Source organism: Pogoniulus pusillus, chromosome 6 (genome assembly GCF_015220805.1).
Source record: "Pogoniulus pusillus isolate bPogPus1 chromosome 6, bPogPus1.pri, whole genome shotgun sequence".
Lineage (NCBI taxonomy): Eukaryota > Metazoa > Chordata > Aves > Piciformes > Lybiidae > Pogoniulus > Pogoniulus pusillus.
Window position 1 is genome coordinate 34,811,305 of NC_087269.1, and position 25,817 is coordinate 34,837,121.

Sequence of the window (25,817 nt, forward strand, 5' to 3'; positions counted from 1 at the left end):
GAGGGTAGAAACTCCATCCCTGGAAATTTTAAAGGTGAGGTTGCACGGGGCTCTGAGCAATCTAATGTAGTTAAGGTTGTCTCTGCTTACTGCAGGAAGGTTGGACTAGATGACCTTTAAAGGTCCCTTCCAACCCAAAACACCCTATGGATCTGTGACATTCCTTCCACGTACTCAAAATGGAAATCCCATTACTAATTATCCCCCATCCCCTAAATCCTGAAGCTATATTAGGGTCATATCTACAGAAAAAATCCTTCTAGCTACTAGTTTTAAAAAATCCCACCCAAGCCATGGACAGGTTATATCTATCTGCACATGTCAATCTGACCTTGTTGCTTAGACACTTTGAATTGCCTTATCCTTCATACTCCACACTGTGCACTGGTATTTTATGACTGCTCATAAGACGCTGCAGAACCCCACAAAGCCCATCTAGCAGGTGCCCCAGGCAGGAGATGGCCCCCTGAAAGAAGAACAATCTCCCAGGATGTGGTGGGCAGGGTGGTATTGGGTTGATGGCTGGGCTTGATGATCTTAGGCACCCTTTCTAAACGTAATGATTCTGTGGGAAATAGGAAGAGATTCTTAACTGAGGGTGGTGGAACACAGGAACAGGTTGCCCAAGGAAGTGGAGGAGGCCTCATCTCTGGAAAGATTCAAGGTCTGGCTTGGTGGGGCTCTGAGCAACCTGAAGTAAGCTGGGGATGCCCCTGTTTACTGCAGGGAGGTTGGGTTAAATAACTTTTAAAAGTCCCTTTCAGCCCAGTGCATTTTACGATTCTGCGACCTCGGCTTCCCCGAGCCTGTGCCCTTGGACCACTCCCACCGCCCGCGGTCACCACCGGCCGCATCTCTCCCGGCCGCTCTCCTCCCCGCCCCAGCCCCGCCCCGCGGCGGCGGCCGGGCGCCGGGAGCGTGCGGCGGCGGCGCGCTCGGCCTGATTTACGGCTGTGCTGCAAACGGCTTCCCGGCTGCGCTGCAACCGCTACCGGCAACAAGTCGGGTGAGTGCGGGAGCGGCGATCTTGCGGCCGGCTGAGGCCCGCGCCGAGCCGTGGCCCGGCCTCCCTCCGTCTCCGGCAAGGCCCGGGCGGCGGCCGCGGCGAGCGAGGCGGAGCGGAGCCGCGACGCCGCGGCCCTACGACTGGCCGCGCCGGGCGGGTGCCTCCCCGGTCGCTGGGCAGAGATGGCGCGGTACCCCTGGTAGCCCCCGGGAAAGTTTCCCAAGTTTGCCGTCGGGCCTACCGGGTTGCCCCGGCCCCGGGCGGGCGCGGACTGTTCTCTGCCAGTCAGGGTCCGGCAAGGAATGCAACAGACGGCCCGGGATGAAAGCAGGCACTCCTGGCAGGAGCCGCTCGGCAGCGTCAGTCTCCCCTTCCGCTGCCCGCGATGCGGCGACCACACCAGGTTCCGGAGCCTCTCCTCGCTGCGAGTGCACCTGGAGTACAGCCACAGCTACGAAGAGAGAAGCCTCCTCAGCAAGAGCAGCGTGTTCTCGCCCCTGAAGGACGCGGAGCTGCTCTCCTCGCCGGAGCCCGCCGCCCAGGGCAGCCTGGGGAGCCCTGGCAGCGCCGTACAGCAGAAGGGTTCCTACCTGAATTTCTGCGAGGCGTCCTGCGAGACCTCGAAGCGCGGGCAGGCGCTGGATGTGGAAGCCGAGCGGCCCGGCTCCTATGTTGCGAACTATGTGTCGGCTGAGTCACCCACCAAGCACATACCCAAAGCCGGCCTCACGGGCACTGACTCCAAAGCCTCCTTCGAGGCACACGTTAGAGAAAAGTTTAACAGGATGGTAGAGGCCGTAGACAAAACGATCGAGAAACGAATCGACAAGCTTACCAAAGAGCTGGCCCAGAAGACGGCAGAGCTGCTGGAGGTGCGGGCAGCTTTTGTGCAGCTGTCCCAGAAGAAGCAGGAGGTGCAGCGCCGGGAGCGGGCCCTGAGCCGGCAGGTGGACGTGGCGGTGGAAATGATCGCGGCCTTGAAGCAGCGCCTCAGCGAGTCCGAGGAGGAGCTTCACCGCAGAGAAGAGTAAGTGGGGCGGCGAGGGAGGGCCGCTGGCTTTGCGCCGGCCGGCTCGTACCTGTGCGAGGGCGAGAAGAAAGGGCACGGGTCGGTTCGGTTGCTTGGTGGTCATGAAGGGGCGTGGTGCTCACCACCTTCGGATGGCAGTATTTGTAGAGTTGCAGCCCCGTGTGACCACGTTCCCTGCAAGGCAGGGGAAGCTCCTCCAACAGCTGGCTTTCATGCTCGACTACGCGGGGACCAACTTTACAATACTAGCGTTGGCTTCCTGCTTTTGTGGGGGTAGGGACAAGTAGATGCTATCGTCATGTAATCTGATTTACATGACACATCTACTCCATTATCTTATTAAGCAGAGTTGGGTGGATAAGTGCTGGTGGAAGTATGTAAGAATACTGAATAGCACTTCTTCACTGAAGTCCTGTCATGGGCAGCAGGCTGCCTGTGGAGTGGAGTACTCTCTTGTGCAGCAGCACAGCTGTAGTGGAGACAGTACTGAAAAGGCCATGTCCAAGTAGATGATTTGGATGGACAGTGACCTGTGAAACTGGAATAATTTATATTGGAATGGGAAGCAGATGCTAGAGTCATTCTTACTAACGTAAGTCATCTAAAAATACGTTCATGATGCACCATTAAAAATGTAGTGATAGCTGATGTATTATTTATATGTGAACTACTTAGTGTATTCAGCACTTGCTGAAACCTTTCAGGCTTTTCAGAGCAACACAGCTTATTTTTGGGGAATGCAAATAGAGAGCCTTGGTAATTCAGTGCCTCTAAACTATTTCATCAGCTTACAAAGGAAAGATGAGAAGTGCAGTTGCCATGACACTGATCTAAGAAAAAATGAGGAAGGTGGTGTAGGAGTTCCGTGTAGGAAGTTTGGAGGGCTTTCATTGTTCCTTCCTGTAGTCCAAGGACCAGAAAGAAAATACGTTGATAGCTCCTATATCAGTAGGATTCACCTGTCTTGAGGCAGTGCTATACATTTCCCAGAAGGAGAGACAGCAAAGAGCCTCTGGGATGTGTATCTTCCTTGAAGAGATATTCAACAGGACCTCTAATTTTTTAAATATCAGGTGATCTTCATGGAAGAGAAAACTGACTCAAGATGAAGCTAAAGGTAACAGTGGAACTGAGACAGATGTGAAAGTATGCTGGAAGTAGGTTATGAAGACAACTTACATTGTGAAGCAATTCTGGTGTTCCCATCTAATTGGGCTCTCTTACAAGATGATTCATCCTGCTTGTTCATGAAAAGTATCTTAGAGGGGAAGTGCTCTACAAAGATGATTATTTTTGCTGCAGACTTAGAGTTGTAATCATGGGTAATCGACTGTCTTAGGACAGATGCTGAACTTCAGATATCTAAAGTTAAGGGGCATGAATCTTAACCCCAAACTGAACACAGAATGTTTTCAAAATGTAATGTTTGAAATCCACAGGAAAACACAATATCACAAGAAGGCAGAAACCACTCAGAGAAGCAAAGCCAGATTTCTGAAGTGCTGATTAAGAGAGTTTGTGGAAAAAGAGTAAGGAGTGGATGGACTTTTCTGGGTATGATATGGGAAGGACAGTGAAGGACACTCTTCTGTCAAAAGAAAAGCTGCAATTTTTAGCTATATTAGGAAGAGGCTGCTTGGCCCCTTGGCAGACTGATTACTAGCAGCAGTGTGAGGCTGCGGGGGTGAGGCCAGAAGAAGCTGAACACACTGCTAGGCTTAGAAAAGGGGCAGGAGCTCATGTGGTTATTGTTACAACTCTAGCCATCTCTAAAGGCGGAAAATGAATGGGGAAGCAGATGAGGAGTAGTTGATGTTAAATGGAAGACTGACGGTTACTTGACTGGAAAGAAACACTAACCAAAAGAGGCAGCTGCACAAGAGACTTCACCTGAGTATCCCAGATATTCTTCTAGAATCACCACTAACTTGCTTCAGCTTTAATTAAAGGAGATAAACTTGGAAGTAAAAGCAGCAACAGGAATGAGTGAATAGATATTGCACAGTGGTGTGTAAGCTCCAGAGGTAAATGCGACTAATGTACGATACTAGAAAGGATGAAAGGGTATTGGCTCAGAGTACTAAGGGAGGAAGAAGAGAGTCTCATGTTCTTGCATGTGCATCTGCATAGCCCCAAAACTTTGCCTCTTGGAAGTCAATATGAAGGTATTGTGAGGAGACTGGGTGGATTGGAAGGGTGTAAGAATAAAGTTCATAGAGAAAAATCTGTTATCTTCAGATAGTTCCCATCTTAGGGCATAGCAAAGGATAATGCCATACAGAAATGCAATGTATGGCTTTCCAGTTGACAGGAATTATGTTATTAGAAAATTAAGAAGGGTAGGTATAAACAATGTTTTATAAAAGCAGGACTAGTACTTTCAAGAGCAGATCTGAAAATGCCTGGGACACTTCACTAGCAGTAGGGAGGCACTGGATGGTTTGTTTGCTCAGGTAGAAGGGAGAAAGAAGGATGTTTGTGACTTTGTTAACAAGAGTGTGACTTGTCTGGTTTTATTATGGACTGGTAGTAAATTCTGAGATCCTGGCTAGATATCCAGTCTTTTATGTGTTCAAAAACTTATTTGGTGTGCTGAGAAGACTTTCTCCTTCAAAAAATGAGGATCTTAACTTTAGCTTTGATTTTTGGAAGAAGTCCAGATGATTAGAAAGCCAAACAAGACTGCTTAATGGAAATTGCAGAAACAGGAGTTCTCACTGCAGAGTGTGGAAAGTCAAAGACAGCCCTTGGGGACTGCTTTGATACTTGCTGACCTTCAGAAAGAAATGCTTTCATCAGTTTCTTTGGACTATTTTTTTTTAAATAAGCAGTCTTGTGAATATAGATAACTTCTAAACCCAGAATTGATGCTGAGCCACTGTAGCTGAAAAGTTGTTCCTGCTTCCAGGAGGGGGAAAAAAAGCATTCTTCCCTGAAAACCCTCTATATCCTATTTTTAAGTAAAGGAAAACAGTCTTCCCTGACTTTAACTTGGATAAAGTCACTAAAACATTTTTTGGAGGCTCTTCTGAAGAAGAAGCTGAAAACTTTTATGGGGATCACTTCAAGTAACTCTTGAAAAATGAGTGTTCTGTTAAAGAAGTTAGATGTTTATACTGAACCCATATTTGAGTATTCCTCCACATCCACCTACCCTGTCAGTATCTTACATGAATAGACAATCACTATTAGTGATCAAATGACTTCATAAGACTGAATTTAACAACATTTTCATCTTCATAAAATGTGCCCAGATAACCCAGGGACCTATCTGGGCTGTTAAGCTACACCTGTCTTTCATTCTTACATGTACAGAATTAACCAGATATGGAAGGTAGAAGAGGATGTATTTATGTTCTTAACTATCACTCCTGACCTGTCAACTTGCTATGGAAAAAAAAATAAGAAACTTCTTGTTTAGAAGGTTGTACAACAAGAAGATGATATCCAAAGTGCAGTTGTGCTCTGTGGGTCTGGATTTTTGGATCTGATTGTCAAGACATGTAGGAAAGCTATGAGAAAAAGGGAAGAAGTGCACTAGCAAGAATAATTTTATTAGAAAGACCCAAAAAGCAGGAGAGACCAAAATTCTCTGTTTAAACATCTGGGTTTCCTGAGATGGAGCTCTTCTGGCCTCACATCTTCCCTTTATGACTAGCCAAGTGGAGGCAGACATTGTGCTGCTGTGATTGTGACAGTCTGCAGTAGAGGCTTGAGAGACAGCAGACCTGAGGTCACTTTGACTTCTTGGAATTTCATTTCTACCTCCCTATTCTGCCTGTAAAATCCCCCTATGTCCTGAGCATTTTCCTGGACTGAGCATGTGAGATGGATAGATACTTAGAAACTGTGATCCCAGTGAGCTGCATTATCAGAAGCTGGTTTCTCTGATGAGTTCTCCAAAGCAAGCAGCAAATCTGTAAAACTTGTAACTCTGCAGGGAGTAAATTCTTCTGAGTTGCATTGTTGTTACTAATCAAAGCATCGATTTCAAGTAACAGCGTTGTGAGATTTTACTGCTGAGGCAGTCATTCCAGTGAGAGGGAGGAATATTGGTTTAGGCTAGCAGCAGGCACAGGGCTGCCCATCTGAAGAGGCTGTTGGGTCAGTAAGGTTATTTCTAATTAAATACTTGGCACTTGATTATTTTTTGTTTGTTTTAAATAAAGCCTATAGCAGCCCAACAAAGGCAGCAGCAAAGTGAAGGTACCTCTGTGTCTTTTTTGTCCTCTTTTGAAAATGGCTCAACTAATACGCACACAGGTACACACTGTTAGCCTAGCATGATGTCCTCGTGGAGATGAACTTTGAAGGGTAGGACAGGTGGAAATACCATGTGTTAACTGTAATATTAAGTAGGTGAAGTACTATTACTCTAAGCACAGCAAAGTCTTACAGAGACAGTCTTGTGTCATGTGCATATTTAGAAAGTCCAAAGCTTTTTATTATTATTTTGGTGGGGATGGAGGAGAGGAGGAAGAAAACCAAGTGTTTTAGACAAGCAAGCACAGTTACAAAAGACAGGTCCTGCCTGTTCACCATCCTGTCTCAGTTGAGCCCTGGACAGTTCTGATGAATGATGGCTGTAGGGTCACGCTTTTGGCAAAGTTGCTGAGTAAAGGTGTGATCTAATTAAGCAAATTTGCCCTGAAAGGAATTGCTCAATGTTTGATGAAGGAGAATACAACTTGGATTGAGTACTATGATCTTAAAGATAACACAGAAGCCTGCCCTAAGGGAATAAGTCTGTGTTGAATAAGATATAAAGAAAATAATTGAAACTAAAAGCAGCTATGAACTTAAGTTCTAGAGAACACAGAGAGGCTTATTTCTGGTAGTCATGTAAGAAAATGAAACTGCTAGAGTTTGTTTTTTTTCACTAAGTCTGACAATGGCAAGCATTTGAAGTTAGGATGCTCAGCTGGAAGGTTCATTCAACAGTATCTTAAATAATTTCATTTTGTCTCCTAATTATAGAGTAAAACATTAGTGTAGTACATTGCCATATGTCTGACAGTAATTTCTTTAACCAATCTAATGTATTTGTCACGACTCTGCTCTCATAGTTTGGGAAGCACAGACTACTGCAGGATAGGTGTGCTATGTGTAGTTAGTCTTGCCAGTGGCTTCACCTTGAATTTGCAATTAATGGAATTATCTGTACAAGTAACATCTCAGCATTGGGATTAAGAGTTGGCTGTTAAGAAATCACTGCAATTTATGCTTTCAAACAGCTTTCATTAAAATAGGAATTTAAGTTGTTTTGATTTTGCTGTAAGTGGAATATGACCACAACTATGCATTATCCTTCCACTTTCAGTTCCACGTGGTCCCACTCAGTCTTCCCTTTCATCTTCCCACTTGAGATTGGTTCAAGTGTAGCATGACTATCCCACAGGTTGACTCTGAAATAATGCATTTTAATCTTCACAGTGCCACCCCAATAAATTCAGGTCTCAGCCCACTCAATGGGTGCAACTTGTAGGAAAATAACTTTCTGAGGGGAGGAGGTGTGAACTCCTTAAATCCAATATGCTCACAGTGGTGTAGGAACCTGAAACCACAAACTAATGAATACCAGTCTTCAGACAGTAACTCTGGGATGATGGATAAGGTCAGTGGTGTTAATGATTTCACATATTTTTAAATATTTTCACAGAAAATGCTGCTTACTTAGTAGAAATTTGCCCTCTTCAACTAAAACAGCTATTTGATTTTTGTATTGATTTTAGGCAGAGTTATTCCAAATGCAGTTCTCTAAAGGGATTTGGTACTTGGGTGCAGAATCCATGTAAAGCTTCATGCTTGTCTCCAGCTACAGAGCAGATGCAAGCATTGAACTTGCAGTAAATAGTCCTGGGACCAGTATTATGCCTCTGTAGGAGGGCTTGGTTATGGTGTGAGAAATCATTAGCCCTTTTTGTCAGTTGCTGGGACAGCTCCAGCTCCTTAACCTTTCCCTCTATTCTGCATATCACACGCTTCACTGATGAAAGCCATACAGATACTAAGGATGTACATGCAAGCAGCAGCTCTAGTGAACTGCAGGTCTTGTTTACTGGTCCTGCAAGTAGCACAGTATAATCTAGTGGTAAAAGGCAGAAGAATAGGTGTTGCTTGGTCAGTCTATGATTTAAAAGTTTATTTACAACATCTCATGCTGTTTTGTGACAACAGCCTCCATAAAGGTGTCAGGGTAAGTGTCAAGGCAGGCTGTCTGCAGTTTTTCTGTGAGGGCAGTTGGGCTGCAGTTGGGATGTAAAACACCAAACTAGTTAACTGATTAACTATAACAGGTTAACTCCCTGGCTGTGTCTGATTACAGTGAAAGCTTTGACAGCAAGTCCTCCTTGCTCGCAGGGAGTCCTTGCCTCTGCGCTTATTGGTGTTCGGCTGAAAAAACGAGTTGCTTACTGCACTACAATAAAATTTCCCCTGGACTCCCCTGGCTCTGGGAAGAGCTCTTCTCAAGCAGCCTAGCAGTACAGGCACCTCCTTGTCTTTCCCTCTCACTTGCCTCACCCTTTTGCCACTTTCTGGGTAACAGTAGTGATCCCTCCTGAAAGGTTTTGTCTGACAAAAGCACCTAAGACAAAGCAAGAACCCAAATTTTCTCCCTGTTGCCCAGTCACAGCCCTTCAACACTGTGGTTTACAGTAAAGAATGCCTTAATATTAGCATAGTAAACTATGAATAAACAGATGAGATCACTCTATTATCCATTACAGAAATTTAAAGAGATAAGAGCAGCACTGAGCATTATCACAGAATATTAGGGATTAGAAGAAAGCCTGAAAGGTCATCCAGTCCAGCCTCCATGCCAGAGCAGGATCACCTAGAGTAGATTGCACAGGAACACATCCAGGCAAGTCCTGGATATCTCCAGAAAAGGAGACTCTGCAACCTCTCTGGGCAGCCTGTGCCAGTGCTCTGTCACCCTCACAGTGAAAAAGTTTTTCCTTATGTTCACATGGAACCTCCTGTGCTCTGGCTTGCACATATTGCCACTTGCCCTATCTTTGGACATCACTGAGAAGAGCCTGGCCCTGTCCTCCCAGCACTTGCCCTTCACATCTTCATAAACACAAATGAGGTCACCCCTCAGACTCCTCTTCTATAAGCTAAAGAGACCCATCTCCCTCTGCCTTTCCTCGTAGGGGAGATGTTCCACTCCATTTTTGTGGCTCTGTTCTGGACTCTTTCAAGCAGTGCCCTGAGGTCCTTTTTGAGCTGAAGGGCTCAGAACTGGATGCTATTCCAGATGTTGCATCAGGGCAGAATAACAGGGGAAGGGGCCCATCAGCATGAAAACCAGGAAAAATATCAGAGGTTCTTTGGCAGGAGCAAGACCAGGGCCCTTCTCATTATTTAAATGTTGCCTCTTTGCGACCTTTCTGTCTTGCAGAGAAGTTGTTACTTTCAACCACTTCCTGGAGGAAGCAGCAGAAAAAGAAGTGCGGGGAAAAGCCAGGCTCCAGCACTTCATTGAGAACCTGTTGCAGCGTGTGGATCTGGCAGAGAGGCAGCTAGAATATTACCAAAATCAGCAGATGGTGTGTGACCACACTGACGTCAGCGAGCACGTGGTAAGCCAGCAAAGTCCTTGCTTCATTTTCACCCACCACCAGAGGGAAGTTCCTTGAGTTTGAATACAGTGGGTCAGGCTAATTGCTACTCCAGACAGATCTGGATTTGTAAATGTTCCTTTAGAAGTGTTTTATTTATGTTTTAAATTGCTGCCTCACATGAGTGAAAGGAGCAATGGCCAAAGATGGTAAAGAGAGGGCAGAAAATAATTAAATACTTGCCAGATACTTAGTAACTTTTTTTTTCCTGGCTTTGGTTATTGCTGCTACTGTCTTGGCAATAAACGCTTTGCATTTGTCACATAGGGACTTGGAAGTTTTTTGGGAGATGTTCAGGAAAGATGTGGATCCATGCAGAGGACATGTCAGCCTGCTGGCAAATTGGCTTGCTTTCTGGAGTTGGCTATTACAGGATGCTTTGAAAACACAGAATCACACAGAATTATTGAGGATGGAATAGACCTCTGACATCATTAATCCAGCCTGTGACCTAACACCACTACATCAACTAGACCATGCCACCAAGTGCCACATCCAATCTTTCCTTAAACACCTCCAGGGATGGTGAATCCACCATCTCCATGGGCAGTCCATTCCAGTGTCTAATTACCCTTTCTGTGAGGAAGTGCTTCCTAACATCCAACCTAAACCTCTCCTAATGCACTTTAGGCCATGCCCTCTCCTCTCATTGCAAGTTGCCTGGGAGAAGAGCCCAAGCTCTACCTTGCTAAAACTTCCCTTCAGGTAGTTGTAGAGTGTTATAAGGTCTCCTGTGAGTCTCCTTCAGGCTAGAAAACCCTAGCTCGTTCAGCCTCTCTTCATAAGACATTCCCTCCAGTCCCTTCACCAGTCTTCCTGTTGTTCTCTGGACCTGCTCCAGCACCTTAGTATCTTTCTTGAAGTGAGAGGCCAGCACTACACTCATTATTGAAGGTGAGGCCTCACCAGTGCTGAGTACAGAGGAGAATTACATTTCCAGTCCTGCTGGTCATACTATTCCTGATACAAGCCAAGATGCCACTGGCCTTCCATGCCACCTGGGCACACTGCTGGCTCATGTTCAGCCAGTTGGCAGTCAGCACTCCCAGCTCCCTCTCTGCCACAGATTAGAAATCAGACCTGTCTGAACATTGCTTTTTAAAATGCAGTATTTCTTTAAAAGCCCGTGTTATTGGTACTTCAGCTCTGTGTTTTCCCTGCAGTGTGTTACATTTAATATGGCAAGGGTTAGCCAGCCACATGAGTTCCAAAGAACATTTCAGATTAAATGAATGCCCCGTGCTGCCTGTGCTAAAGAATTGCTTATCTTGGGATGTGGGAGGAAAAGCATTTGATCATGCACAGCACTGAACAGGTGTGTGATGGTGGAAAGCAAAGGTGTCCATAGCCACTGGCAGGACAAGTTGCTTTACGTTAAGACCTGCATAAATGTAGATGTGCTGAAATCTAGGACAGGAAGTCTCAAAGAGTGACCAAGAACACCGAGGGGGAACCATAAAGATGGGCCTTAGTATTAAATCATATTCTCTGCTCTTGATATGTTTACTGGGCTCCCTGGCTCAGCAGTGTGCCTTGGGAAAGGCACTAATTTTTAAGGCAATTGCCTGGCTTGCCAAGTGACTTCAGCATTCCTCTAAGGTGATCCACAGATTCACAGATTGTATCAGGTTGGAAGGGACCCTCAAAGGTCATCTTGTCCAACTGCCCTGCAGTCAGCTCAGTGACTTCATAAAGTGGCATTCCAGGGCTTGGTTTGGTAGCATTGATGGGAACCAATTTAGTACCCAGACCAAGAGTACAGAGCTGACCACTAAAGGAGAGACTTGACAAATTTCCACACTGTGATCCAAACCATTGTAAAAAATGGAGTCATGCAAAGTTGTTCTGGCACTGAGACTACGCTGTCCCTAGCTGGTCTCAGGATTTGGGGTGGGAAGAGAGAAATGTTTGTGTTCTTGCCTTCCACTCTTCAGTGCTGCTATGAGGAGAGACATGCACTTGTAGCTGGAGTTTCCAAGCTGCTTGTGCGAGGGGAATGTATCACTGCAAAATTAAGGGCTCTGAAAGAATGTTAATTTAATACAGCTTATTCAAGCACTGTCTCTTATTAATTATCTTGAACACAATAATTACTTTTCATTGTATCCACACTGTTTGTTCTAATGCGAAAGATCTCTGTTCAGCCCACACTTCTTCACTAATTTGATTATAGTTCCACCAAAAATATACCAGGGGAAAAAAAAAATTCAGCCACTAACAACTCGCAGGTTATAAATTTTAAAACAAGATGCATAAGATGGAGGAATAATAATCAGTAAAAGGTTTGTTTCTTTCCTGTTTCTTCTGTGAATATTCTACTTTTAACAGCAGGTGAGACTAGAAATAAAAAATTGAAGACTTTAATTACTTGATAATGTAATATTAATAACCTGTTTCTGTTTTCTTTGCAGTTTACAGACATTTCATTAAATAAGAAACCCAGATGCCTGTATGTATATCTGTTTTATTTTTCTCTCTTAAGTAACTTGGTGTACTTTTATTTCTGCTTTTTCATTTCACCTTATCCAGAAGCCTGAATCAGGTTGGGTTTAGATCAGGTTCTATACCTGAGCATGACCTATATTTATGTCATGCAATGGTGGAAAACTATATTTCTGCTAAATCAAAGCTAAAGTGCTTTGTTAAATGAAAGACCCCTTCCTGTTGAGTATAGTAGCCTATTACAAAGCTACAGTAGTTGAATCACTTTAGCAAACACAGGCCAAGTTTCAGCTGAAAATATGTTTAACATTCTGGAGGTAGGAGAGTGACAGTTGTCATTTCCTAACTGAGAGTGACACTATCGACTTCAAAATCATGTGTAAGCAAACAAGTGCCCTGACAGAGAATAGGCTCCATCAACATCTCAGGTTACTCAAGCAGCTGTTCTGAGAGCAGCAGAACAAATTGGGGGTAGTTTCCCACGTCTTTGCAATGTGATCATTAGTCCCAGTGCTCAGAGAATCATTCACACAGCTTGGCCAAACCACAGGCAGTGCATCCTTCCTCAGGGCAACCTTTCTTAGTTGGGACACAATTTTGGGCCTTTTTCCCAGTGCCACAAAACTTTTTGCATCACCAGAGGTCTGGAGCTTCTGCATCCCTGTCAGATTTGTGTCTGGCCAGATAGATGGGTTAGGAAAGAAACTAAAATTACAATTTATAGCCTGCTGGGTTAGAGGTGGGGCTTTCTGCTGTTTTGGTGGTTTGTTTTTTCATATATATTAGTCCTAGCAGGTAACTGGCCAATTTTTTACCCTTTTGTTAATAAACAATATTTGCATGAGATGTTAGCATTGATTTTTTTTTTTTCTACTTTTTATAGGTTTTGGGAGGGGGTTGTGTGGAATTTTACCTACTGATTTGAGATTCTGGAAAAACTTGATTGTTCAGAGTAGACTTAGTTATACACTTCTCAGGCTTCTAGATGCTATGATTGGAATCAAGGTAAATAAAATTGAATTAGAACGAGTAAAATCAGTGACTCAGTGAGATGAGTCCTTCCACTGACAAGTCTTTGGTCTAAATAATAATGCAGTTTGGTGAAACCTATTAATTGCTGACAACGAGTGGGAGTTCAAAAGCATAAATCAAATTATTTATAAGTTTGTTTGACTACTGATATACTTTTCCTTTGAAATTACACTGTCAAAACTAAAATTTAATGGTAGCTTTTATTTGGAGTAACCACATAAAAATATCCCAACTTGTCCTATGAAGCAGAGAGAATAGAGAGAGGATGCTCAGAGGGGTAGTGATGTTTTCTCTTGGCTCTGCTTGTTCTCTAGATGAGTCCAGCATTCCAGTTTACCATGCCATCTGCTTTTTCAGCGCTCTAGCTCATTACAGTACATAAAATGAGGTTTTAATGATATGTACCGGTTAAAAAAAAGGGTACTGTTACTATTCATCCAGAAAATTCAGTATAATCTCAAAAGGTTGGGTCCATTGATGGCTTACATTGTTTGGGATTGGTGGCTGCACTTGCAGTCCCTCTTCCTCTAAGGCTTCCAGCTTGCTTCCCAAATCCTTTTTGCCTGTGTCTCCTGGATGTTTTCAGAAAGTGGCCCACTGAGGACATGGCATAACTTTGCTGATGCTCACCAGCCATGTCCCAAAGGCACTGAGACGTGCTAAATCAACTTTAATGCCAGCTTCCATTGTGAAGAAGCTAGGAGCTAGGTCTCAGGAAATCATGAGACCGGTTTGAAAAATACGTTTTGTTTGTGAAGTGCAGCAAGAAGGGAATTGTTCTGAAGTGCCTTTGGCAGTGGCATGCCACTTTCCCTGTAATGAGACAGATTATATATATATATATTTGAGTAGAACTTCAGCCTCTCGCAGCCACTTGTATCACAGAATTGCTGCTTTCATCAAATCTTACAATGCCTTAGGTTGGAAGGAACTTTAGAGATCATTTACTCCAACCTCCCTGCCATGGGCAGGGACATATTTCAACTGGACTCATCTGCTCAAGGCCTCATACAGTCTGGCTTTGAACATCCCTCTCTGGGCAACCTATTCCAGAGCCCCACCACCCTTGTAGTGAAGAACTTCTTCCTTCTACCTACTGTCCCTCAGCTTCAAACCATTGCCCCTTGTCCTGTTGCTAGACATCCTTAATGAAAAGTCCCTCTCCAGCCTTCCTGTAGGATCCCTTCAGGAGGGTAGCTCTAAGGTCTCTGCAGATTTGTCTCTTCTCTGGGCTGAATAGCCCCAGTTCAATCAACCTGTCATTATAGCAAAGATGCTCCAGCCCTTGAATCATCTTTGTGGCCCTTCTCTGGGCTTACTGCAGCAGCTCTGTGTCCTTCTCACAAAGGGGACACCAGAATTGGATGCAGTATTCAAAATGGGCTCTCACCAGAGCAGAGTAAAGGGTAAGAATCACCTTTCTTGACCTGCTGGCATTGCATTTCATGGGCATATTCATCCCTCTTAGATACTTTCTTACCCTGACTGTGTGTTAGGCACAGACACCCATCTTCTCTACCGTAAACTCATTCAATTTAAGTACAGTTTAGTTCTTTTGGGCAATCCCCTCTGATCAGATTAACCTTGACCACCTTCTTGTTTCATCATTCAGTGAAGCAGAGTGACTTAACATTCCTCCTGCATGTGCTTTGGGGATAAATGATGTAACTTTTTCACTGTGACATCAGCTGAGAAAGAGAGCATTACCTCTTTTAATAGCAACTCATGGACTGTGGGAAGTGATCACAAACCAGAGTGGTCAGCACTTGCACATTTACACAAACCATTTCTAATCCCTAACAAGTGGTCAGGGCCCAGGCCTGCATGGACTTGCTCAGCATATTCCTTGTAAAACTTTCCCCAAAGTAGAGTGTGGTTGGCAAAGCTGCCAGCCAGGTAAAACTGTGCTGGAAGTAAGGCTCAGTTCCTGTGCTGTTGACCAGCTCTCTCTCTCTCACTGTCTCCCACCAACAAAGAGGCTTTTTTATGTAAACATGCTTCTGGTCTTACAAAGAGCAGGACAAGGCTTGCACTGTATGCACTTGAACCACCACAGCTTTTTCCAAAACTGGCTTTATCAAGTGTGCAATATTGTTTAATTCCCCAAAGTAATACTACAGATATGTCATTTCCAAAAATAACAAGCTATGGGAAGTAGCCCTCTGGGAACCCTTAAGAGATCAAGTTGTACATCAGCACATCTGTTCTCTTCTTCAGTCACAGTGGCAGAGCACACATGACCCGGTGCCTTACATTCGAAGTGCTGCTGTTACACTACATGATCTGCTGTAAAATAGTTCCAGGTTATGTTAAAAGGGACTGTAATGACCTTACTTAGACAAACTGTGGAGCTGTGGTTTCAATGTCAAATTTCAGAGCAGAGGGCATAGGTCAGCCTTTGCTGCATCAGGCATCATGCTATCTTTCCAACCTCACCAGTTTCAGCAAATCCTGCTGGGCTCAAACTGTTGCAGAGAGCAAAGAATTCAGCTGACTTTGGCCTTTAAGCTTTTGTACCCTTCTTCCTACCAGTTTTTCCTATTCCCCTTGCCTCTTCTCTCACTTCAAAGTCTAAAAGCAAAGCTGAAGTTTCCCCTAGGTAGGTGTTCAGCATGGAGTTTTCTGAGTTGGCCAATAGTAACAGCAGTTCCCTGGGGTCTGGCCACAGTTCAGGGCAGTACTGAGATCCCACCAAGAAGTTCTTGAAGTTCTTGCACTCACTTTCTACTGTTACTGGTGCTATGTGGTCTTGCAAAGACTTCTTTGCAGAAGTTCTTCAGTATGAGGGTGGTGAAACTCCGGAACAGGTTGCTCAGAGAAGTTGTGGATGTTTCCTTCCTGGAGGTGTTCAAGGCCAAGATGGATGTGGCCTTGAGTAACCAAATCTGGTTGAGAGGATGGAGTAGATGATCTCTAAGGTCCCTTCCAACCTAAGCTATTCCATGATTCTTTGATCTTGGAACACTGTTTTTAACTTTCAGCCTGATCATGTAAAACAAGGCAATTTTTTCTTCAAAAGTATATGGATTTGAGACCTTTGGGGGAACCTATCACTTTGCAAGATTGGATAAGGGTTATTAATAATTACTATTATTCATTTCAGGAGCCGAGGAAGTCAGCATGCTTCATGTAACATCCCTGACACAAAGCCTCATTCCTTTCAAAAAGGAAGAATCTTGTTGAAAAAGGCAAAAGATGAAAAAAACAGCTTGCAGCCAGTGAAATGCTTCTATGAACCTGTTGATTGCCCAAGAGAAATCTGGAGAGCCCAAAAGAAAGGTGAACCAGTCTCCTCTGCCAGGAAAGCGAGCACAAAAGCAAAGATGGGTAAAAAGGCAAAAGCACTATAGGAATGGTTAGCAATATATAGTAATGCAGGAGCCTGGCTTCCACAGAACAAATACTGAATGAAGTCAGCCAGCCTACTTTTTCCTATCTATCAGTCCATGCCAAAACATCTCAGATAGAATATATAGAAATATATCCAGTATGGAAGATTTATGTTGTCTAGTAACGCCATTCCCTCTTTGGGCGTTAGGAGAGAAGTAACTTTCTGTTTACATGGAGGGTTTTCTATTTATTTATTTATTTGTTTGGCTTATTATAAATTACTGCAGTTATCTTGCTGGGCAGTACTGTGGCTATATGTTTATAATTATTTTAGTGGCAGCATGTGGCTCAGTAATTTGTTTTCCATTTGTGCTGTTGCTGAAGTTCAGAAGAATCCATTTAATCGGCACCTAAATAATCAATCTTTCAGCTTAGGTAGGTATAAGATCAACAATTAACTGTTACTTGCACAGATATATTTAGATGCTAAAGGTCTACCTGGAGTGCTTGAAGGCTGTTACAGCAGTATGTTGCTGCTCTGGATTTTCTGCTGTAAGCCCATTTGGTTACATTTCCACATTTTATTACATATGTTAAACCACTCGATCCTGCTGGTAGCCACATTGTCTGATGGGACAAGCTTGGGCTGCTCTAGTGTCCCAAGCTCAGCTTTCAAATTCCAGCAACTTTATGGCTTTGCTATATGTACCAGCCTCCAGTGTCACTGAGCAAGGAGACCAGAAGCTGGTTCTGCAGCCCTGACAAGCTGAGAATGTACTGACCTAGAGGAGAAATTCCAGTTCCACATGAAAGACTAAAGCAGTGTGTGACACTGCATGGCTCAGTGTCCAGTGCCTCTGCTTGGTTTGGGGCTTGAAATGGCTACAATCATAACCAAAATCCTTCACATTTTTATCTCTGAAGAATCTTTACACATCTGAGAGGCCTCTGCATTTCAAGTGAAAACCTAAGAGCAAGGAAGTTAGAGAATTGCCTGTGTTTACATTGCTTTGTGCCAATTAAAAGGATCCTTATTTATCAGAGTATTTATCAAGATAATTTTGTGTGTGTACAGTTTTTTGGCAACTTGAATCCTCATGCCACATTTACAGATACGAACATCCTGTCGATGTTTATGATGAGATTTTGTTTTCTCAAAGAAAGGCTAGGTGAGACAAGTCTGTGTAATTTATTTTTTAAATGCTTACAACAGATGTAAATTGTTTATGTGGAAGGTGATTTTTACAGTCTGTGTACAAAGGTTTGTGAGAAATGTTTTGTTTTCATTTTTATAACTATGACTCTAAGCAGAACTGAGTATTAAAAGACAGTGTATCACAGTATGATTACTGCTGCAATAAGCACCTGAGTTGCAATATTTTTAAAGCAAGGAGAGTACCAATCAGCCAGCTAAGACTAGGTCATAACCTTTGTCAGTGTACAGAGCTCCCAGAAAGTAGCAGAGTGAAGAAAGAGTATTATTCCTCACTTTTATTTTAAATAGTGTATATGGAACAATCAGATCTATGTTTAAAGTTTATCAACACTGTTTCAGTAGAAAGTCACAGTGTAAAACCAATTCAGGTATCTAGGTTGTAATGACACTTTAATATTTATTGAACTATGTCACAAGGCCACACTTGGCCTTATGCTAGGCATTGTGTGTGGTGAAAAGGAGTTGTTAATTGTGTTGCATGGATTTGGGTCAGATTGTGTGTTACAACTTTCTTAGGCAAGCCACAAAATACAAACATCAAGTCTTTTACAAACTTGATAAAAAAAGACCCTTTTCATAAACAGTAAAGCTGAACCTGAGAAAGATAATAAAATGTGTTCATCCTTTTCTCTATCCACTTGGCACTGAAAGAATATTTTTATTTTTAAATGCCTATCACCAAAGCTAAGTGCAACTACTCGTTCACAAATGAGATGTTTATTTTATTATTTCTTGCACCAAAACATTGACTGAAAGTTGTTCTTTTGTGGCAGGAAGAGAAAAAGAGTAAAAGAAGGTGCATGTTCTTAAACTTTTCAAAGCCTAAGTTACAGTTAACTTGCCAAACAAATGCCAGGTTAGTCAATTAGAAAGAAATTGGATTGTACTGTAACCCCAGATAAGTTTTTAAAACAGAAACATTCTAATAATAAAGATATATTTCTCAGTTACTGTGTCTGTGTAACTCTAAAATGCAACATTTGTCACAAAAGCCTACCCAGCAGCAGAGAAAAAGAAATAGCCTTACTTGGACTTTGGTTTATTATTTATTTGTTTTATACTGGAGTAGATAATCTCTAAGTTCCCTTCCAACCTAAGCCATTCTATGATTACTCAAGTAAAACACTACACCATCAGTGAAGTCAGGCTGTGGCCTTCCAAAGCATTACAGATTAACCTGGAAGACAGCTACAGCATCTTGCCTGCATAGTCTGAACATGTCACTCACCCCCTCTCCTACTGGGATAGTGCTCAAAAATTACTGAGATAACCTGCACAAAGCAGAGGCAAAGGGGGAGTGGTAGGAAGGGCCAAAGGAAATATAGGGCAGAGGGGCTCCTGGGGAGTCTGGATGATCTTGCCAGTTGCTGAGTCCTAGGTTTTCATCAGACATCTTGGAAATAGAGGTTTTACCATGGGGAAAACTAGGCTCTTGTCAAGATGATACCCCATGAAAGAGGTGCTGTATAAGACTAGAAGAGGAGCAGATGAGGAATTGGTTGGGTGAGTGCATCCAAAGCTTGATGTCCAGATGGAGACAGGTGATAAGAGGTGTCCCTCAAGGAGACCAGGACTGTACTGGGACCAGTGCTGTTCGCTGTACTGGGACCAGTGCTGTTCGCTATCTTCTCCAATGGTATTGAGTGTGAGATGAAGGCATCCTCAGCAAATTTGCAGGTGATACAAAGCAGAGTGCTGTGGCTGACACGTATGAAGGACAGGATGCCCTCCAGAGAGACCTGGACAGGCTGTAGAGATTCATGAGGTTTGATATAGCAAAATGCAAGATCCTTCACTTAGGCCAAGGCAACCCTTGATATCAGTGCAGGCTGTGGGGTGAAGAAATTGAGAGCAACCCTGCAGAAAAGGACTTGAGGGTGCTGGTGGATGAGAAGCTGGGCACGAGCCAGCAATGTGCACTTGAAGCCCAGAAGGCTAATGGCATCCTGGGCTGCATCAAAAGAAGCATAACCAGCAGGTCGAGAGAAGTGATTCTGCCTCTTTGCTCTGGTGAGACCTCAACTGGAATACTGCAGTCAGCTCTGGAGCCCTGAAAACAGGAGGGCCATGAAACTGCTGGAGCAGGTCCAGAGGAGGGCCACAAAAATGATCAGAGGGCTGGAGCACCTCTCCTACGAAGATAAGCTGAAAGAATTCGGGCTGTTCAGTGTGGAGAAAGTTCCAGGGAGACCTTAGGGCTGCCTTTCAATATTTGAAAGGCATCTACAGAACAGGTGGGGAAGGAATGTTTAGAAGGGCCTATGGTGATAGGACAAGGAGCAATAGTTTGAAACTGGAGCAAGGTAGTTTTTAGTTGGACACGAGGAAGAAGTTCTTTACAATAAGAGTGGTAAAAGAGTGGGCAGCCTGATCTAGTTGGAGGTGTCCCTGCTGACTGCAGCAGAGTTGGACAAAATGATCTTTGAAGGTCCCATCCAATCCAATGCAATCTGTGAACCTGTGAATAACTAAAAACATCTGCGAGTAGTATGGGTACTAGGCAGGGCTCTTAAAAGTCCTCTTCCTGCTTGAAACAGTGTTCTGACTGACATAGAACATTATAGGCCAGGAAAACAACAGACTAATTGAAACCTGGGCCTTTAATTAAAGCTCTACACAGAAAAACACAATATTTTTGAGATACTCCTGCCAGTTGAAGAGTGTGTTTTTAAGGCACTTGATGGCATCTGATCCCTCTCTTCTACCTCAGTAGTTAAAACAGTCTCTCCCCTCCCAGAGGAAACCTGAACACATTTGGTTTGTTTCCAGGAGAATTACTGGAAATATTCAACAGGCTATTCACATTCAAAGAGATGGCCATCAATTAGAGCAGTTACTAGGTCAAAGAAATTATCACTTCTCTCATCACTAATAAGCCTTCCAATGCAGCAAGCTCTTTCAAACTACTTGAGCAAAATCCTGCTCTTCTCTCCCTTTATTCTGCGTCACCAGAGAGGTAAGAAGAAATAGAGGCAACTCAGACTAATGCTGATTGTTTCCATACATCCTGTCTGAAGTGGCTGGAGTGGACTATTTTAGTGCTCTCTGCAGTGGGCATGGGCATTATTTTTTTTTTTCAAGAAAAAATAATCCTAGAAAATTATTTTATGACATGAAACATACAACAAGCTCTTAAAAATAGATCCTGTTGTAACATGAACACAATGTGCTTTCCCGTTTTGTTGCTAATGCCACCCGCTATCTAGCCATGCTTCTTTTATTCTGGTCTCTTCAATTTTCATTTGTACATCTCTTCAAGTAAAGAGTGGAACAAGCAATGTAAGTTAAATCCAGTCATTGGCTTGACAAGCCTTTCTCCCCCCCTCACTGTCTCTGTCCCAACACCACCACACACTGCAGGCAGGTAAAAAGCGGGCATGAATTCTTCATAAAATTGTGGGAAAAATACAAGAATTTTGGGGTTCATGATAGTGTTATGAAAGAGGAAGAGTTTTTTTCTGAGCTGAGAAGGAGAGAAGGAGAGTAGGATGTCACTTAAAAAGATAAATGTGCCAGGTAGGAGGGATTTACTGTGTGCTGGTGTGAGATAAGGGAAAACCGGAGTTAGACATAAGGCAGCAGAGAAAGAATGGCAGTGTTACTGTCTGCTGTTTCTTAGAGGGTTCAACCTACAAAACATCAGGATATACATGGCCAGACACATTCCATCCTTAAATCATACTTTAGACACATGTTTTGATGCCTAATTACTAATTCTGAAGTAATAGACATCAAGGCCAAGGCTCCCAAGCAATTCCCCAAAGTGTCTGTGGTACTTGTTCAAACCATAGTAACTGTGCTAGGGGGGTTTGTAGGCAGGAGGGATTTCTGTGTGCTTTTGGTACTCTCTTTCTGGTCTCTGCTTGCTGACTGCCAGCAGCTGACAAGGGGCCAACAGTCCTGCCTGGACTCTACCCCAGTTGACGATCAGGTGGTTCCTACAGCAGTGCTTTCTTTTACTTTGTTGATTTTTTATCTGCTTCCCAAGCTCCCTCCTCCTTTCTGCCAACTAAGTACCTTCAATAACTTCTCTCACACAGCAAGCATCTTTCCTTGGCCCCAGCCTGCTAATAAGTCACTGCATTGCACCAGAGACACTTGCAAAATGCTTTCTTTGGTGGGCTGGGGGCAACTGCTGCATCAAGATGACAGATTATCCAGCTGCTTCACTTACCCCTCTCCAGGGCAGAGGAGATGGAGCATTACACCACATATGCACAATACTGGCATTTACTCACACCCCAGCAAAGATCAACGTATCTATTTGATCTATAACTACACCTACACGTACTTTTCAGCCAGTTTGAGGAGCAGAAAGTCAGTCAATAGTCTTGTGTTTAGTCCTGCTTCCAGAAGTAGACAACTGGTCATGCCCCTGTACTCAGCACTGGTAAGGCCACACCTTGACTACTGTGTTCAGTTTTGGCACCCTTACTACAAGAAAGACACTGAGGTGCTGGAGCATGTCCAGAGAAGGCAATGAAGCTGGTGAAAGGTCTAGAAAATGAGTCTTACAATGAACATCTGAGGAAACTGGGATCATTTAGTCTGGAGAAGAAGAGGCTGAGAAGAAACTTCATTGCTCTCTAACTACCTGAAGAGAGGTTGGAGTGAGGTATGGATCAATAGTTTCTCCCCAGTATCAAGGGACAGGGTGAGAAGAAATGGCCTCAGATTATACCAGAGGAAGTTTAGGTTGGCTATTATGAAAAAATTCTTCACTGAAAGGATGGTTAGGCATTGGAACAAGCAGCCCAGGGAGGTGGTGGAGTCACCACCCCTGGTGACACTAAAAAAAAGCTACAGACATGGTTCTTTCAGGCATGGTTTAATGGCCATGTTGGTGTTAGGTTGACAGTTGGACTTGACAATCATATAAGTCTTTTCCAACTGAAACAATTCTGATTCTATGTTTCTAAATGCACATTTGGACCACACATTGGGTGAATATAGTTGTGTGTAGTGCAAGAGAGTGTAGCGCAACCTTACAGCATGTGCAGGCTTGTGGTTGGCTTCAACTACCTGAACAATAACCCAAAGCCTAACACGGGCTGGCTGTGCTGGGATGCAAAAGGCCCTGTCTTTCACATGCATGTGGAGTTGGTGCTGTGCTGCTCTCCTCTGCAGCCACCTCTCTGGGCCAGACGGTTGATGAGGCTTTTGCTCCTGGAATAGTGCGCAAGTTGTTCAGCAGGCCTTACACTGCTTGGAGGGTAAGTTCACCTGCTACCATCCCTGCTTCTTATGCCTTTTTGCAAATGGAGAGAGGACCAACAACGAAAGGTCAAAGGTCTGTGTTTCTAAGAAGACATCTGCAACACATTGCCCCTCTGCCCCTCAGCTGGAGAACGAAGGAAACCTTGGTCAAGTGTCCTATACTTCATAAATATTTTCATGAGAATATTACACATATGGCAATTGTCCTTTGCTGAAGTACAGCTTGGGAAGACACCACAGACCTCTGCTCCCAAAGGGATCTCTAATCTACAACCAGGCACCACTGTTCAGGATATTTTTGTAAGAGAGGGGATGCTGAACATCAGTCATCTGAACACCATGCACACACAGAAACTAAATGTACCCATGCAAACTGCACCTCAGGTGTGTGCACTAGGAAAGTGTGGCCGTTTGAGCCGATCCTCTAGCTCAGACATAGGGGAGAAATGAACATTCCAGGGATAGGCCACATAAATGGCAACAATAGATAAATTAATATAATTTCATTGGAGCATCAAGAACTTAATGTCTAGAAGCACAGTTTGTTCTCCCCCTTCTCCCGCTGGCTTCAGCTGCTTCAGCTTTGCCTATCTTCCCCGGCTGCTGTTTTGGCTACTGCTGCTTCGCCGCCACTTGACCCCTCTCCCATCTCCCTTAAAGTTATTGTATTGGTTTTTTTTTCCCTTCCTTCCTTCTCTAGTTATTATCTCTCTTTACATTGTTATACTTATACTATAAGAAAATACAATTTCATCTTTCCCTGACTTTCAAAAAAGAAGGGGGGTTTGTGTTGTGAATTTTCTTCCTGGGGGAGGGATCAGCCCAAACCCGGGACAGAAAGGGTCAAGAAAGCAACTGAAAGAAGGTTGGTTTTGATCCAAGTTTGTTCTGATCTTCATTAAGGTTATATCGCTATTACATAGAAATCTCAATTCAAAATAAGCTACCAACAAGACAGTCACTCAATCACTTTTGGCCTCACAGAACATTCATCTGAAGCAAACTTTAAGACTATTTTCTCCCTTGCAGAAGATAGTAACTTCAAGAAGATATTTCAAAACTTTCACAGAATCACAGAACGTTAGGGGCTGCAAGGGACCTCAAAAGATCATTCAGTCCAACAGCGCTGCCACAGCAGGATCACCTCTACCAGATCACACAGGAACACATCCAAGCAAGTTTTGAATACCTCCAGAGAGACACTCCAGAATGCCCCTGGGCAGCCTGTTCCAGTGTTCTGTCACCCTCACAGTGAAAACATTTTTCCTAATGTTTCTGTGGAACTTCCCTTGCCTCAACCTCCACCCATTGCCCCTTGTCCTGTTACTGGGCATCACCAAGACGAGCCTGGCACCATCCTATTGGCACTCACTCTTCACATATCTACAAACATTAACGAGGTCACCCCTCAGTTTCCTCTTCTCTGAGCTAAAGAGCCCCAGCTCCCTCGGGCTCTCCTCCTAAGGAGAAGAAAAAATTTAAAAAAAAAAAAAAAAAAAAAAAAAAAAAAAAAAAAAAGGGAGGGGGAGACAGAATACCAGAAATATTTTATCATGGACCAGCATCAGCTCAAATCCACAAGGATTATGCTAAGAAACTCACCCACAAGTGAGCCTTTAATTGTTTCTGTGTCAGCCTGCTTGGCCTGCCAACCATCCTGTCCAGGATATAAAGGTGACCTCCTAAACATGGTTTAATTATCCCACCCTCTGAAGCTTTGTGCAGACACCTGTTTAAGAGGAGCACATGAAAGTCACCAGTTTTGCATGCCATCAGGGTATGCCATGGTGTTCATGCCAGGCTACACTGAGGCCACCCCCGAACAGAGGCCCTTTGTAGGGGCTTAGCCTGAGGAACCCAGGGATGGATCAGACATCACTCAAACCAATTGGGATTTATAGGACCTGAACCCATTCCTGTGCCAAGAACCATGATTGTCCATCTCCTTGTCTCACCTGTGGCTGCCAGCATGGCTGTGCACTTCTAGGCCTGCCTAGGCTCCCCACTGACCATACAAAAAATTCAGTGTAATGGGAGGCATAGGGATACATTAAACAATTCAATTTTACACAGCAGCTTTGAAAACAGAGGTTAAAGGCACGGAGGTACCATCTCAAAGAGCAGCTTGTGAGCACACACCACTTCATCCCCCCCTTCTCCTTGCCATGCTGGGAGCTGACTAGTTCAGAGGAAGGGCAGAGGGAACCCACTCTTCCAGCAAACACTCTACCAATGTGTCAAACATTTTATCCATTAGCAAATCATGAAATTAAAGGGATAACCACAGCTATAACAAAGAGCCCGTAACTCCTTTGTCAGTTAATTTAATTGCCATGGTAGGCACAGTGAATTGCCAGGAACAAGCTCACTTGCAGACTCTGTCTCCAACTGCAGAAAATGTTGTTACCAAACATTGCCTAGATGTCCCTTTTGAAAGGGGCTGCTGAGGGCAGTAGGCAGAAGGCAAAATCCTGGGTTCAGGTGAACCAGGAACACTTGTCAGAGAACAGACAGAAGTTTAAGTTTCCAGAAAGCGTGTGTGAGGAGAATAAAAAAGACACAATTGATGCAGTTGAAACAGGTTAACGTGGCACGTGCTAAGGAACAGACCAGGACAGCAATATCATTTCTATTCCCATCTATTCTTCTAGTGGGCTTCAGCAACTTCTTATTTTTGTTAACCATTTGTTAACAAGGAGATCAAGGTGCCTGTCCCACCTGAATATTTTACAGTATTCCACCTCTGTGTGCTAAGGTATATGTTACTGTGGGACTTAAAAGAATCAGATTATTTTTTATTTTAGGGACAGGGGCTTCTCTTCCAGGGCAAAAGCTACAATACTTAAATTTTATCTGTGTACACAGTCAAGGTGTCCAGGAGGCCACACATGTGAGTCAGTTGAGATGCCAGTTTGCACG

The 25,817-nt window shown here is 43.8% G+C and overlaps 1 protein-coding gene across 1 annotated transcript; it reads left to right on the forward strand.

Moving 5' to 3' along the window:
- The first annotated feature begins 907 nt into the window (after positions 1 to 907).
- ZNF365 (zinc finger protein 365) lies at positions 908 to 18,627 on the forward strand. Its single transcript, XM_064145192.1, has 4 exons — positions 908 to 2,033; positions 9,442 to 9,622; positions 12,073 to 12,110; positions 16,239 to 18,627. The coding sequence occupies exons 1-4, from the start codon at positions 1,309 to 1,311 to the stop codon at positions 16,483 to 16,485; spliced, it is 1,191 nt and encodes a 396-aa protein (XP_064001262.1). The 5' UTR covers positions 908 to 1,308; the 3' UTR covers positions 16,486 to 18,627.
- The last annotated feature ends 7,190 nt before the right edge of the window (positions 18,628 to 25,817 follow it).

Bases quoted from the DNA above. Each gene is read 5' to 3' on its own strand.
- ZNF365 (XM_064145192.1), top strand. From the start codon at position 1,309: ATGCAACAGACGGCCCGGGATGAAAGCAGGCACTCCTGGCAGGAGCCG. The intron at 2,034-9,441 runs GTAAGTGGGGCG...TCTGTCTTGCAG, and splicing joins GAGCTTCACCGCAGAGAAGA to AGAAGTTGTTACTTTCAACC. The intron at 9,623-12,072 runs GTAAGCCAGCAA...TTTTCTTTGCAG, and splicing joins CTGACGTCAGCGAGCACGTG to TTTACAGACATTTCATTAAA.